At 35.6% G+C, this 16531-nt stretch overlaps 1 protein-coding gene across 1 annotated transcript; it reads left to right on the plus strand.

Moving 5' to 3' along the window:
- Positions 1-13860: 13860 nt before the first annotated feature.
- Positions 13861-16263, plus strand: LOC149563892 (uncharacterized). The gene has a single exon (XM_089828263.1). It carries the CDS (start codon positions 13861-13863, stop codon positions 16261-16263), a length of 2403 nt encoding a protein of 800 aa, XP_089684389.1.
- The last annotated feature ends 268 nt before the right edge of the window (positions 16264-16531 follow it).

The raw sequence follows: 16531 nt of genomic DNA on the forward strand, positions 1-16531 counted from the left end.
TCATCAAATTCAGCATAATTGAGTATAGAGGCAATTTCTAGCATCGTCTGATTGTGTTCTTGCTTGTTTTTCATGTCTTCTGCAGTAGGAGCACCTATTGGATCTACATGTTCAGTGACAATTGAATTTTGAGCATAATCTCCTATGGATCCAAGATGTAGCTTCATCAAAATTTTCCATGCAAAAAAGTTGTGTTTGTTAAGCTTGGGAACTTCTCTTTTTGCCCTTTTGATCTTTTCTGCTTGTAGTCCTTTTAAACTGAATCAACAGTCTTCTCTGATACCAATTGTTAGAATTCTTTAGAATAACTGAGAGGGGGGGTGAATCAGTTATTCAAGGTCCAAAATTCCCTTTTAAGCCTTTTTACTACTTTTAATGAATCCATCTACCTTTCATCCATCCAATACTTAAATCAATCATATAAGCAAGTTACTGTAAATCAACATGCAAAGATAAAACATTCAAGATCAACACATGACACAATGATTTATGTGGAAACTCAATTTGGGAAAAACCACAAATAACATGCTACTTGATTTTCACTCTTCTAAAGTGATGCCCTGTTAAAAGCCTGCCCTATTAAAGGCTTACAACACACTGTTAAATGTGACCCTATTAAAGGATTTCACCAAACTATTAGGAATGGGCCTGCTTAAAGGTCTTTAGAACATTCACTTGGAATGTCACCATGTTAAAGGATTTATCTAATGGCTATTAAACCAACCTAAGTCCATATGATTTAGACTTACTATTACAATTGCTAGAAAGTAACGATAATGGTCTTTTGATCTGATATAACTTACAACATACTTCGCAGATTTCATATCACACTTTTCAGTTCAATCCTTATGCTTGGCATTAATCACTTCAGCTCTGACTGCTTGTCTTCCTCTCAAGCTTTGTCTCCTTGAGTCTTTTTACTCATTCTGCCAATGCAATCATCCTTGTGGTCATCTGTCCAAACAGTGTTTCTGTGCTTTCTCCTCCTTAGCACCTTTTTCAATACTTCATGCTTTCTATGCTTGACCACCTCTCTCTCTATATATCTTCTTCATTAACTTATGTCACCTTAAATAGAAATCTGATTTACCTTTGCCACTCAATTCTCCCTCTCCAATTTTAGGGTTTTAAAATGGATTAGGTAGGATACAATATATCTACCCCATATCTTATTTTCTTCTAGAAACTTTTCCAGTTGTATCCTTAAAAGAAAAACGTTCTACATGGTGTTCTATGCCACCAGCTCATCATTCTTATCTTCTTTTTAATTCACAAATTTCTAGATAACAACCTTGTTGGCTTAGATCTGTCGAATCTTCGATTTCCAAAATAATGCAGCAGCTCGGCATTATTGAGTCATTGGTGCTCGGCACCTCTATGTTACTCGACACCTATACTTTCTCGGCACTTGGTTCTGATCGGCACTTGATTCTACTCAGCACTTGGTTTTGCTCGACACTTGGTTCTACTCGACACTTGGTTTTGCTCGGCATCTAGAGTTTACTCGGCACCAACTAGGAATTTGCTCGGCTCTTACTAGCTTGCTCGGCTCCTTCTCTCTAATGAACTTAGTTTGAGCTTTACAAAAGACTTAGCTAGAACCTTAAATCTTTGTTATGTTTCTGTGTGCCCATTCTTTGTATCTTATAATATGTCATCAAATTCACTTTTTCATCAATGGCTTAGCTGATCCTTGTACTTCATTACAACATCATAAATTCAACCTTTCTCTAGGTGTTCTAGTTACATCTTATTGATTGCCTCCACCTTGACAATCAACTAATTGATAGTATTTGGATCACTAAAGCAATTGTCATTCCTGCAAGTAGCAAGTTTGACGTCAATGACAAAACAATGATTGAGGACATTCTTTACCAGTTACATATATTATGCTAACAACTTTTCTCATGATCATTTCAATCATTTCCAACAAATTCATCATGATAGAAATGTTGTATCTTAAGAAACAGGCACATAAAACTAGAATTCAGTTAAGATATATCTGAACCTTATCAAATGTAACAAATGTGTCAAAAATGGTAGTGGAGGTTAAAACAAAACCTTAGCATGGATTTTGAGGAGATGTTTTAAGGATTGAGACTTAAGTTTAAGAATGCAAAGGCAAAACTCTAGATGTCTCTATATTGTCAGCATTTAACATGCTCTTAACTAAAAAGGTCATGTGATTTGGATCATCCCTAATCATACATATAATAAAATCATATTTGACATAAGGATTCAAAATTTCTTAGATATGTTACTCTATCCACTCCTTTTTGCCATAATTAATTCAAATATGCTAACTTAGTTTGGTTTAGAGATAGATTTGTTGTAGATAGATTTGATAAAGAAGGAAGGTAATTTGTCTGGCTTCTTGATGTCCAAATATGCAAGGGTAAATAAAAGTTTGGCCTTGCCATGGAGAGACAGAGTTGGTTAGATTTAGAAATAAGAAATTCTAAACTTCTTGAAAGTTAATGGAGGCATTTACCTTTGTTGGAGAAAAGATAAGGAAAATAAGGCCTATGAGATGCAATGAAGTGTAATTGATTTTACTATTGAATTCTATTGTATATAGAGGTGCTACTTGCATTAGTTCATTCATTAGAGGCTCCCTACTCCTGTTTGCATGACACATGCTCACAAAATAGAATTTTGTTTTCTTCAAAGATAAAATGTTCAAGGTAGATAATAAGATGCAAAATTGCATATGCCCTTTCCATTTTGATGCATAATAAAAAATTGTGTAGGAAAAAATGAGCCATGTAAATTAGACATTGTGCCTTTGTAGGCTCTATGAATGGAAAAAAAGATGTCTTTGTTTAATATATACTTCTCACAACAATGTGAGCAAATTCCACAAGACAATTATAGAAATATAATTTCCAGGTTGAGAGTAGCACCAAAAATTCTGAAATTGTGTTGGTGAAGGTAATTTAATGATTAGACCTAATAGTATAAATGGTCATAACTAGAGAAATATAGGATGATGGATCAAAATATTTGTTTGGGTTTTGAAAGGGCATTATTAGGCCAAAGAAATCAAATTATACAAGTACAATTTTATGAAAAAGCTCTTAGGGTTAGGAGTTGAAAGAACCATATGCTTTAGACACCTACTAAAGTGGAGACAAAATTGCTCTATAATTTTCATGAACAAAAATGTATGCCAAATTTTCTATGAACTAGAATTAGATTTATAATTGAACCAAAATCATTTGTATTGTTTTCTACATCTTCATTAATGTTAAAATAGTTAAATGAAAGCACACACTAAACTTGTATATTTTCAACTTAATTAAATAGATTGTAGAGTATAGATAGCGTATATTTTATGCACACTAAAATAGATTGTAGAACACAAACAAAGCATTAATAATAGGAAAAGAAAATGTGAAACTATAGGAAGAATGTAATCTATGTGAATAGCATGATGGATACATAAATGAGATTTCCAAAAGAAGGTTGTCTTTTTTATCAATGGAACTTCCCCTATATGGATACTTTAAAATGTGAAAGGTCTTTCAAGATAAGTGACACCCATTCCCAACTATGTGTTCCCTTTACCATTTGATGCATACTATAATTCATTAAAGCAAGAACTAGTCATATACATGTGTCACATAACAAAATGTCATAACACCTTTTTATGCCAAATTTGTGGAAAATAAATCACAAACTGAAAAAAAATTACTCGGCGCAAGAAGGTGCCAAGTGATAGTTTTCTTGGCATGCTATGGATACTGAGTGATAGGCAATAGGTGTCAAGTGAACTTGGCACATGTAGGAGCTCAGTAGCTCAACACTAAGGGGAACTCAACACAAGAGGGTGCCAAGTGAGTTCGATCACTGAAGGGAAGGTGGAGCTTGAATCAATTCTTGCCAAGTGAACTCAGTCAACAGGGATACCAAGTGAACTCAGTATGAATACTAGAAGAGAGCTCTCAATTAAAGAGTAAATTGGGTGAGTTTTTTAATAGACATAAAATTTGAGCATGTCTTCCATTAAAACATGGGGGGATAACTTTAAAATTTTCAAGTATGAATATCTTAAATGTAAAACATGTAATGTCAAATAGAAGGGAGACAACAGTGAGCCAAGTATGCTTGCTTGCTTGCTTGTTATTCAACTAGGTTAAAACTATTACAAATCTAGGAGCATTTGGCTTCAACTAGAAAACCATAAAAACTTCAAACTGATAAAACTTAAACCTCAAACTTACAACACTAATGGTTGCATAAAACAAAGCCTAGAGCAATCACTTCTTTACAGGAAAAATCAATATGAACTTACAAAATAACAAAAGGTTGTTGCAAATATAGAAACTAAAACTTTCTTTGTCTTCTAAACTTTCTGCACGTTCTTCCTTTGCTCTGATCTACTGACCTACTTCCTTTCTACTCTATGCTTTGCTCTACAATTTTCTTCTACTCTCTCTATCTCCAAATTAATCCAACCAATTGAATGAAAAAAAATCATTCCTTTTGTCTTTAGGAAAAAAAAATTTTCCCACTCATTTCAAATTCAAACTCACCTACTAAGTTAAATGATGTTAGGTAGATAGGTGGGCATTTGGCTCTAGGGGAAACCGACCAAATGCATTAAATTTTTGACAGCTCCCCCTTTTTCCCAAGCCAAACAAAATAAGGATCACTCCTGATCCAAATCAACTACACCAAGACTCTCTCTTAGGTGCACAAAAATTATAATGCCTAAAGGTTTTGTAAAAATGGCTACTAGCTACTGCTCAAACTTGCAAATTTTCATTTTGATATATCCATTCTCTACCAACTCTCTCTAATCTCTATATTCTTGTTTATCCTATGGAAGACTGGATTCTTAGATAGTGCAATTGAGGAGATTTTGTTATAGTAAATTGTGGTTTCATCCTCTTTCCTTTCATTCAAATCTATCAATATTCTCCTTAACCAAAATCTTGATATGTTTTTGAATTTTCTATTATGTATTTAGCCTCTATTATAGATTGAGCAACAATAGGTTGCTTCTTGGATGCCCATTAAATTGCACTTGATCTTGTAGAAGTTGATAAAAGCCAACTTCACAGCTTGCTAAGATCATCGACATGCAAATAACTTGTCCAAAGGAAACCAAAGAAGGAAGACGTGGAGCTTGAAAAAACTTAATAGACTGAGAGAGAAGATATTGCAAACAAAGAAAAAATTATTTCTATACAATATGCCTTGAAAATGAGTTGAGTTATACAATGAGAGAGCCTAAATATAAAGGCCTCAAGGAAGCTTGTAGAACAAGCTAGAAAGTGATAGAAGATAAGGTTGACAACTAACCATACATCCACAAAAGGTGGAATATCCTTGATCAAGGTGGAGATAAGTATGTCTTAGATAGGAAATAACTCTCATGTTGTCAACAACTCCTAGGAAACAACTAATAAATAAATGTGTTAACTTAAGTAAATTTAAGTAAAAGAATAAATAATTATTTACTCTAACACCCCCCCCTAGGTGCAACTTAGGGGAATGCCTTAAGATCACAAAGACTAAGTTGAAATACAAAATGGGTCCCGACAACAAGGCCATGTTAGGTACCCATGTACAAATGCAAGGAAATGAAACCTCTAAAAATGGGGAAAGAGGAAAAATTGTATGAGAAAATCCCTCCCCCCAAAAGAGGTAAGAAAACTTAGTGAAGTATTGAAGAAGCCTCCAACTAGTGGAATGTCCCAGAAAATAGGAACAATGACAAGATCATGAAGAACATCATTGAAGCCTGAAGAAGTTGCAAACTCTATCATCAAAAGGAAACTACTGATCTAAAGAACCTCCATGGAAAACTGAAGGCATGAGCTGAGCATGTCTATATTGTAGATGATCCATCTCATCGAAATGCATAGATAGCTAGCCATTGCAATCGCCTAGTATATAGGATCAAATACTAAATACATAGCTCACACTATCAAACCATCAAACCAAGGAAGCATTAGAACAATAGAATAACCTCCCCTTAATGCAAATAAGGTGAGGTGATAAGCAATTGAAAAAGTGGGCCAAAATCCTCTACAGAAAGAACCAAGAACAATGAGAGAGTTGAAGAGGTACAGACACCTACAAAGATATGGTCACTGACTCTACATGGGGCTAATGTCATGGAAGGGACACTCACTTGAAAAAGGAAGAGAGCCCAAAAATAGAAACAACTATCCCCCCTATGGTGCTTTACAAAATAGTGCTAGTACAATTGTCTCAAAACAATGTTCATGAACCCAAAATGCAAGAGTGGTACTTTATCTCAGTGCATTTGCATAAAGATGCTTACAAATGATATCAATAATGATCAGAAAAGGGAAAAAGCTGATATAAAAGATAGTAAAACCAAAACAAAAGATCCCATGCCATAAAAATGATCCTTGGACCTGCAACACCCAAGATATCCACTATAGAGCAAAAATGCCAAAAAAAATGATAGAAAGAGCATTGGCCAAAATCTGAAGGAAATGATAAAATTTCTAAAAGGATGATAGAACTAGCTTTCTAAAAATATAACATTTTCAAAAAAATAGAGATGGGATGCACAAGAAAAGCTTGCTAGAGTCAAAAAAAGAAATTCAAACTTTGACTACAAAAATGAGCCAAAAAACTACATCAAAACTAAAAAATACCTATACCAATGTCTCCATCTCCACACCAACTTATTAGCAATTCTTTCGGATTAAAAAAATACCTTTGTATGCTCAAGTTATGGCCAAAAATTTACAAATAGGTAAAAAAGGACCCTAGAGAGCCTGTAGGTGTGATGATGTAGTAATGACATCATGATGGTGTCAGGAAACCACTAGGTTAAAATTTACAACCTATAAACCATCATGACAAAAGAGGACTACCACAGGGAAATGCCACATGGCAACCACATGGAAGTACTAGCTGAGCTATCAGTGTCGACATGGTAGGGGCCATGTGGTAGATGCCAATATGGTACCCATGCCACATGGCACTCAATGACTAGTGCCAAGTGTCAATTTCTAGTTGGACACAAGTACAAGTGGTAGTGGCCACAAGTGGGTGGTCATAGGGCAGTGAATTGGTGGTAGGACCCAACAGAGGTGGCAAGAAAGGGAGGTGCGATAGGTGGGTAGTGGATTGGTCGGGCAATGATGGCCATGGAGTGGTAGGCATGCAGTGGCTACCCAGTAGCTATGTTGTAGGTAATGGTGGCATGTAGGTTGTGTACTGGTAAAGTTGATAAAAGCCAACTTCATAGCTCGCGAAGATCACATGCATGCAAATAACCTATTGAAGGGAAACCAAAGAAGGAAGAGGTGGAGATTGGAAAAACTAAACAGACTAAGAGAAAAGATATTGTAAACAAAGAAAAATGTATTTCTATACAATATTCCTTGAAAATGAGTTGAGTTGTATAGTTGTACAATGAGAGAGCCTGAATATAAAAGGCCTCAAGGAAGCTTGTACAACAAGCTGAAAAGTGTTAGAAGACCTAAGTAAACTTAAGTAAAAGAATAAATAATTAATCAATAATTATTTACTCTAACAGATCCCATATGGAACATTTTTCCAGAAGTGCTCTTCATATCATCTAAACTTCTAGCCTAATCACTATCTGTGTAATAAAACAACTTGAAATCATTATCTGCACTATAAAAAATCTCAAATCCCTTGGTACCATTCATATACCTTAGGATCCTCTTTCCCACTTGCCAATGAGAATCTTGTTGCGTTTCCATAAATCTGGAAATCAAACTTACTGTATGCATCATATCAAGTCAAGTTACAGTTGGATACACCAAACTTCCAACCATACTTATGTATAGTGTTGGATTCAAACTTTTGTTGCAATCTTCCTTGCTCAACTTCAAGTCTACTATTGTTGTTGTTGGGGCTACCTTACTATTCTACATTTTGAATCTCTCAAAGATCTCCCTTACATACTTTTCTTGAAAGATGAAGATGTCAACATGCATTTGGTTTACTTCTATGCCTAGAAAGTACTTCAAGAAACCTAGATCTGTCATTTTAAATTCATTCTTCATGGCCTCTTTGAACTCACCAATTAGGAAATTATTATTTCTAGTGAAGATTAAGTCATCTACATAGAAAACAACAATCAACACTTTACCACTTGCTTCCTTGATGTAGAGAGTAGGCTCACTATTCTTTTTGCTAAAGCCATTACTCATCAAATATGAGACAATCATGTTGTACCATGCATGTAGAGCTTGCTTGATCCCATAAAGAGCTCTCTTCACTCTCTACCCTTTGTGTTCTTCACCCAAAACTTCATAACTAGGTGGCTGCTCCACATAAATGTCTTCTTTCAATACACCATTCAAGAAGGTGGACTTCACATCCATTTGATATACCTTCCATTTGTGTTGGGCTTCAATTTCTATGACAACACACACAATTCCCATTCTTGCATTTGGGGCATATGTATCATCATAATCTCTTTCATATTGCTGCTTCTACCCCTTGACCACTAATCGTGCCTTCTGCATATCTATTTTTCCTTTAGCATTGCAGTTGGTCTTGTAAACCCTTTTTACTCCAATTACTTGTTTCTTGGGAGGCAAATTAGTTAACTCCCATGTCTTATTTATTTCAATAGTGGCTATTTCCTCATCCATGGAATTACACCATTTCTTTTCATTCACAACTTCCTTAAAAAAGTTGGACCAATGTGAGAAAATAATGCCAAATTTACACTCTCATCATAATCTGTCTCATATCTTTCTTCTTGGTATATCTCCCTTAGTCTTTCATGGAAATAGGTAGGTAAGAGTGGGATCTAAATTCTTAGTATTGTTTCTACTACTATTTTGCATACTAGTTCAAGGATGTCTTGAAGTGTTTGGAGCTATTGCTCAGTATGTAAGGGGTTTTTTGCCTTTTTCCCTTTATCTACAATCCATGTTAGCTACTCCATCTTCTTGCTAATCACTAATGTCATCTTCTTCCTCATCAATAGTTGACACTTTACTTGAAGTGCTTGATGATTCATCGGTTGAGCCATCCCATGACTGATTTTCAAAAAACTCTACATCTCTTGAAATGATGATCTTCTTGGTGATCAGATCATACAGCCTATAAGCCTTTGATTCTAAGCTATACCTTATGACAATACACTTCACACCTTTGCCATTTATCTTTTACCTTTTTTCCTTAGGCACATGTGCATATGCTACACATCTGAACACTCTCAAGTGCTCAACTATCCATATGTTCCTTGACCAAGCTTCAAGAGGAATCTTGTCATGACCTCACTTTGTAGGACACCTATTTATCAAGTACACTATTGTTTCTATAGCCTCTCCCCAATATTCAATTTGGAGTCATTTTTCTTTCATCATTCTTCTTGCCATTTCAAACATGGTCCTATTCTTCCTTTTAGCCACTCCATTTTTCTACAGAGTATAACTAGTTGTAAGCTCTTACTTTATGTCATTCTGCCTGCAAAATTTTATAAACATTTTGGAGGTATACTCCTGTCCTCTATTTGATCTAAGGGCCTTAACATAGTTTCCACATTCTTTTTCAGCTAGGGCATTTAATTCAATGAATTTGTCAAATGCCTTAGATTTGTTCTTCAAAAAAATACACACATGTCCTAGGACTAAAATCATCTATGAATGTCATAAAATAAGTACTCTACCCCATAGAAGTAGTTTGCATAGGGCCTACTAAATCATAATACACCAATTCTAATGGTGCTCTAGCCCTTCTAGAATTTTTAAAAATTAAAGGGAAGCCTATGTTGATTACCCAAAATGTAAGCCTCACACTTGTCATATGAATCTACTATGCTTTGCAAACCATCTACCATTCTTTTCTTGGACAACAAAATTAAATCAGTAAGGCCAAGATGTCCATACTTGAGATACCAAAGCTTGGAGGGGTATTCAATCTCACTCCTAAGCGCTGATTGTTGATGTATTATTGTACATGCATGTTTGGGAGGTACAACACTAACTTGAGAAGAGAAACATGTCTTTATCTTCAATGGGAACATCCAGTTCTTTGTTTCTTGGACTGTTGCAAGTAATCTATTACTCCCATCCTTCTCATGAATGATACACTTCTCATTTTCCATCAGCACCTTGTAACCATTTTGAATGAGTTGTCCAACACTCATCAAATTCTGCTTCATATTAGGGAAAAAATGCACATTCTGTATCTCCTTCTTCTCACCTTGCTTGGTGCAAACCATGATAGATCCTTTGCCCACTATGAGAATCATTCCATTATTTTTCATCTTAATTTTAGACTTTAAAGTCTTGTCAATGAAAGAAAATAAACTTTCATTACCATTCATATGGTTGCTACAATTGATGTCTAGGTACCATACTTCAGGACTACCTTCTTCACCAATGTTACATATGATGAAGGGTGTGGGATTGTTTGGATTTTCCATGTTCACATCAGACACATTAGTGTTCTTCCTTGATTGATCACCCTACTTCTTCCAACATTCACTTGTATAATACCCATACTTATGATAGTAGTAGCATTAAACATTTCTCTTATTAGAGTTGTCATTCTCCTTACCTCCTCTAGAGTTATTTTGAGAGGTGCTTGCTCCCTCTTGGTTGCTTACTTGTCCTGAGCTTTTTTGTGCCAACATTCCTTTGACCATTCCTTCCACAACCTCTACTTCTTGAGCCTCTACTAAAGCTATTTCTTCCTCTCCCTCTGCCTCTCGAATTCTTTTGAGCCTTGAAAGACTACTCTTAGAAAGTTGTTGCTGATTGGTTAATCTAGTGCTAATGGGTTTGAAGAGTTCCTATCAACTCATCCATGGTAAAAGTGATAAGGTCCTTTGCTTCCTCTATGGTCATCACAATGTTTTCATATTTCTAAAGTAAACTCCTTAATATTTTTTCCACAATCCTCTACTCTTCATAATATTCTCCATTTGATTTTAGTTGGTTTATCAAAGTGGAGATTTATGAGCTAAACTTTGCAATAGGTTCATTGTTCTTCATCTAAAGGTTCTCAAACTCTCTTCTAATCATATGTAGCTTCACTACTTTGACCTTATTAGTCCCCTTGAAGTTCATCTCAAGGATATCCCATGCTTCCTTTGCATAATTTTTTGTTGCAATCTTGAGAAATATTGTCTATGTCATTGCTGCCTCAATCAGACTTAATGCCTTTGCATCCTTTCTCCTTGACTCTTTCAACTATGTCTTTTGTGGGTTTGTGAAGGCAATATACATTGTTGGGAATGTAACATCATTAAACCCATTGATCACAAACTCCCACAAGTCATTAGATATCATTATGGTTTTCATCTTCTTTGCCCATGTATCATAATTATGTCCATTAAAGGATAGTGGGTGTTGCCATATTTTTCCTGCATCTCCTGCTATGTCAAATAACCCAGGAAAAAAAATGCCCTAACTCACTATGGATGTGGAGCCTTGAAGCTCTTATACCATGTGGAAAATAAATCACAAACTCAAAAATGATTGCTTCGCACAAGAAGGTGTTGAGTGACAATTTACTGAACATAGAATCAATGCTGAGTGATAGGCAGTAGGTGCTGAGTAACCTCGACACATGAAGGAGCCAAGTAGCTCAACACTAAGGGCAAGTTAACAAAGAGGGTGTCAAGTGAGCTCAGTAACCAAAGGGAAGGTGGAGCTTGGCTCAATGGTTGCCAAGTGAACTTAGTCAACTAGGATACTAAGTAAACTCGATAGGAACAACAAAAGAGAGAACTTGGTTAAAGAGTAAACCCAGTGAGTTGTTTAACAGACTTATAGTCTGAGCATTTTTTCCATTAAAACATAAAGGGGATAACTTCAAAACTTGCAAGTATGAATATCTTAACTGTAAAATATGTAATGTCAAATAGAAGGGAGACAACAATGAGCCAAGTATGCCTACTTGCTTGCTTGCTATTCAACTAGGTTAAAACTATTACAAAATCTAGGAGCATTTAGCTTCAACTAGAAAACCCTAAAAACTTCAAATTGATCAAACTTAAACTTCAAATTTACAACACTAATGGCTACATACAACAATTCTTGAAGCAATCACTGCTTCACAAGACAAATCAATATGAACTTATAGAATAACAAAAGGATTCAACACATGCTACTGCAAACACAAAAATTGAAAATTCCTTTGTCTTCTGAACTTTCTGCACTTTCTTCCTCTACTTTGATTAGTTGATCTACTTCCTTTATGCTTTGTGCTCTGCTCTACACTTTTCTTCTAATCTTTCTCTATCTCCATGTTAATCCAACTAATCAAATGAAATGGAATCATTCATTTTGTCTTCTAGCAAAAAAAAAACCTTCGTCTCATTTCAAATTCAAACTCGCGTACCTAGTTGAATACTGTCAAGTAGGCAGGTGGGCATTTGGCTCCAGGGGCAACCGACCAAATGTATTAAATTTCTAAGAAAATTTTCTAGACGAGAAAATCAAAATACCACCAGGAAGCATTATGAAGTGGATAGGAAAATAGGAATTCAAATTCAAATATTTATTTTAATGAAGAATATTGCAGAGGCAATGGAATAGCTGAAACATTTTTCTAAATTTCACCATTTTCAAAGCACCAAGTAATATGAAATAGATGCTTGAAAACTTTAGTCCCCACCATAAAGGCAAGGACTAATTATCAATGTATTCATTGTAATCATCTTTAAGAATTCAATCCTTCTAAATGAGATAAAAATAGTGACACGATTTAATTGATGGATTAAAAGTAATAATTAATGTACATTACAGTCATTTCTTTATTGCAAATAGCATCAAAATTCAATTTAATCTTCATGTTAAGATATAATCTTACATATTGATAATAAAAAATCTAATTCAAAGTATACAATCACAATCAGAGTCTATTCTCAAAATATGAATTAAATGCTTTCATATTCTAAATACAAGTCTTCAAAACTTTGTATCACTAAACTCCATATCTTCAATTTTTCATCTAGTCATAGCTAACTAGGCTAAACCAATTTGTATACATAAAAATGAAACAGTATTTTACTATTAATAATATCAGATTTCCACAATCATCATTAGTATTTTACTAATTCTAACAAAACTTTGCCAGTATAAACGGAATGCTTATGCATTGTTTTTGGGTTCAATAAACAGCATTGAAAAAGAAAGCTGCGTTCAAAGATTTTCCAAACGAGTTCTTACCAAGCATTAAATATTCGAAGATGTCTTTTCCGTAATGGAGAGTTGAACTGTTTATTTTACCAGATTATTTTATAAAGCTGCAGCGAAGATGATGTTGTGGGTTCTTCCATGATTTAATTTGTCGGGCACCTTTTCTTCAAAGCAATTAATATGCTTATCTTCATTGTAAAGTTCTCCGGCCTTGAATGGTTGCTCTTCTATTTGTGAAGAAAGGAATAAAGTTCTAAATCAATCAATTTGACGTCAGGGGAATTATCTTTAAGATGATACTTTTTTTTTAGCTACAGAGAAGATTAAAATTATAAATCAATCAATTTGACATCAGCCAAATTAATTAAAGTTATACCTTGCTTGAAGTTTAAAAAAAATTAAAATCATATAAGGTAAATTATTTGTTTGGCTTTATAGATGAACAAGATTAAAAGAAATTATTATTTTCATCTATCTATATTTACTTTTCTAGAAAAATCTTTGATGTTTTTAATATATTGATAATTGTAAGATATTTACAACAATACTACATAAATAGATATATATTTACGAAGTAATTATCATGAAGATTAGAATGTAAGAGAGTACATGTACACATATACATACAAATACTCATATTCATACAGTCATTGAGATAATGAAAATGCCGTCTATTAAATGGCAGGATATCATGAAGATTAGGGTGTGCGTGCTTTGATTTTAGTTTTGAGCTACCATGTCTGTTTCTGTTTGGGAGGCCATGTGCAGTGGAAGGAATTCAGGATGGATGATGTTGCACGATTTAGCACTACGTATTCCAATAGAATGGTTGGTAAGGGTTCTAGTTCTGATTAGCATGATGTTGCAACTTCTTTTGGTTGTTCTGGGTGCACGCAGATATCTTACTTCAAGTGGGATTTTCTGTTTTATTGTTTGGGGAGCCTACATTTCAGCTGATGCTGTGGCCATTTGTGCACTTGGCACAATGATGCACAGTGCTCAGAGTGAGATGTATGGAATATGGGCCCCAGTGTTACTGATGCACTTAGGAGGACCAGATGCTATAACTGGTTATTCCATGGCCGATAATGAGCTGTGGATGAGACATGGATTCAATATGATTTACCAAGTTTCTGTGGCAGTGTATGTTATATATGCATCAGTGCTGGAAGGCCGCAGATTGGCGGCTGCCATTCTTCTACTTATTGTAGGATTCCTCAAGTATGGGGAGAGGACCCTTGCACTGAGGTCTGGCAGTTTTCCTCGAATTGTTATGTCAAGTCTCCCGATTTCTAAATATATGGAGACTCAAGAAAGTCAAACAGAAAATCGCTGCAAGTATGTTGTTATGGGAGAGAATAAACTGGAGAGAATGATAGAAGAGCCGCAGCCAATATCGTCTTCAGGGGACAGAAAAAGACAAGGAAATATAGTAACTATTGATGATGTCGAGGGGGCTGATAAGAAGTTAGTAACAGATATAGGCTGTGAACTCTGTCTTTCACACGCTTTGTTCAAATTGTATAAGCGGAGGTTTGGAAGTTTGTATTTTGTTGAGGGGGATCACCCATGGACCAGAGCCTTTTGGTTTGAGCGCAGTGAAGAGCGTAGTGGAGAGAAGAGGAAAGAAATTAGTAAAACGGCTGTAAGGGGAGTAAGGCCTTTCAGGATTGTAGAGATGGAGTTGAAATTCATGTATGATGCGGTCTTCTCCAAGTACAGCAACGCAGGGTTCAGCCGCTGGGGGATGGCAGTGCGTTTTCTCAACACAGTTCTCATGGGAACAGCGGGGTTTCTGATTTTGGGAGGGAGAGAATCCCGACATGCACAGAGGATGGTGACATATATTCTGATTTCAGTAGCTTTTGTTGTTGAGGTATTTCAGATATGTCGAGTTATACTCTCCGACTGGACAAGGGTAAAGTTAATTTGTGCTTATGTTGGCGCGGCATCTAAGCCCCAATGCGGATTTCAGCTGATAAAGAATACCATGGTTGCGGTAGGCACGTTTCAGGATTTTGTTAGACAAAATAAGTGTTTGAACAAGATTTCTGGAGGAAACGTATACTGGAGCAATCAAATTCCGCAGCACTGCTTGATAGAGACTTGGCTTAATACGTCTCCTGTGATGTGCAAGATAGCTGGATGCTTCCCGAAACCAGAGAGATCTGTTGCAAGGGGCGCCATTGTAAACTGGTACGCCGAAATAAGGCATGTCCAGAAAGAGACTGTCGACGATGATCTTAAAGGATTCATTTTTGAAATCCTCGAGAAGGCGTGTTCTAGGGAGTATGAAAGTGATGAATGCAGAAAGAATATCTACAATTATGAGAAGGATCTGTTCGAAAAAGAAACTGAAATTGGGGAGGTCTTCAAGTCGCATGGGAATCTGGAGGAGGTGATTCTGATATGGCATATAGCGACCACCTTATGTGGCAGGGAGACTAGAGGAGTTCAGAATGAGGATAAGAATGTGAAATTCAGTAGAGTACTGTCGAAGTACTGTTCATATCTGCTGCTGTCACGCCCCAATCTTATGCCTCTCCACCCCAAGATGGCAAGGATTGTTTACATGCAAGTTGTGAACCAACTTCTGAACACACTCACCTTGGGTAGTATTATTCAGAAAAATCCTCGAGATCTGTTAGACAGCAGCAAAAATGACGTGTTAGGCTCTGCGGCAAAACTAGCAAACCAGTTGCTCAAGAAAGGAGAAGCTGAAAGATGGAAGTTATTGGCGGAGTATTGGGGCAGGTTGTTAATATATATGGCTGTGTACAACAAGTCGATATTTCATGTAGAGCGCATGGCTGCTGGAGGAGAATTTTTGAGTCTAGTGTGGGTTTTAGTATCCCATATGGGATGTGGTGAACAGTCAGACTCTGCTGTGACCAAGAAGATAGAGATGATGTCGGATAAGGTTTTAGTAGGCACTAGTACTGCTCATGAAAAAGAATTAGCTGCAACTAAGAAGGAACTGAAGGATCGTGAAAACGAATTAGCTGAAATGATGAAGATTTCGGGTCGTCTTGAGGAAGAACTGGCTGCAACGAGGAAGATATTACGTGAACGTAAAGAAGATTTTGCTGCAATGAAGAAGAATTTGGACCCTAGTAAAGGAGATTTCGAACGCTCGTGAGAAAACAATTTTTTTTTTTTCAATTGTAGTATTATTTTATTTTATTTATATGTTGTGATTAAAGAAAGACTGATTGTTTAGAATCAATTGTTAAATAGTTAAAATTTGTTTAATAGTAATGTTTTTTTATATTATAATCATAATAGTTTCTACCTGTTTTGTTTTAGCTATTTCTTTTTTTATGTTGGCTATGCACATTATTTTTGAAACAATTGGTTTTTTTTTATAATGTGATTCTTTTCGTTAAGAAAATTATGTATTCCTAAGC

This window comes from Cupressus sempervirens, chromosome 4 (genome assembly GCF_028749045.1).
Source record: "Cupressus sempervirens isolate cs-2001-9-10 chromosome 4, ASM2874904v1, whole genome shotgun sequence".
NCBI lineage: Eukaryota > Viridiplantae > Streptophyta > Pinopsida > Cupressales > Cupressaceae > Cupressus > Cupressus sempervirens.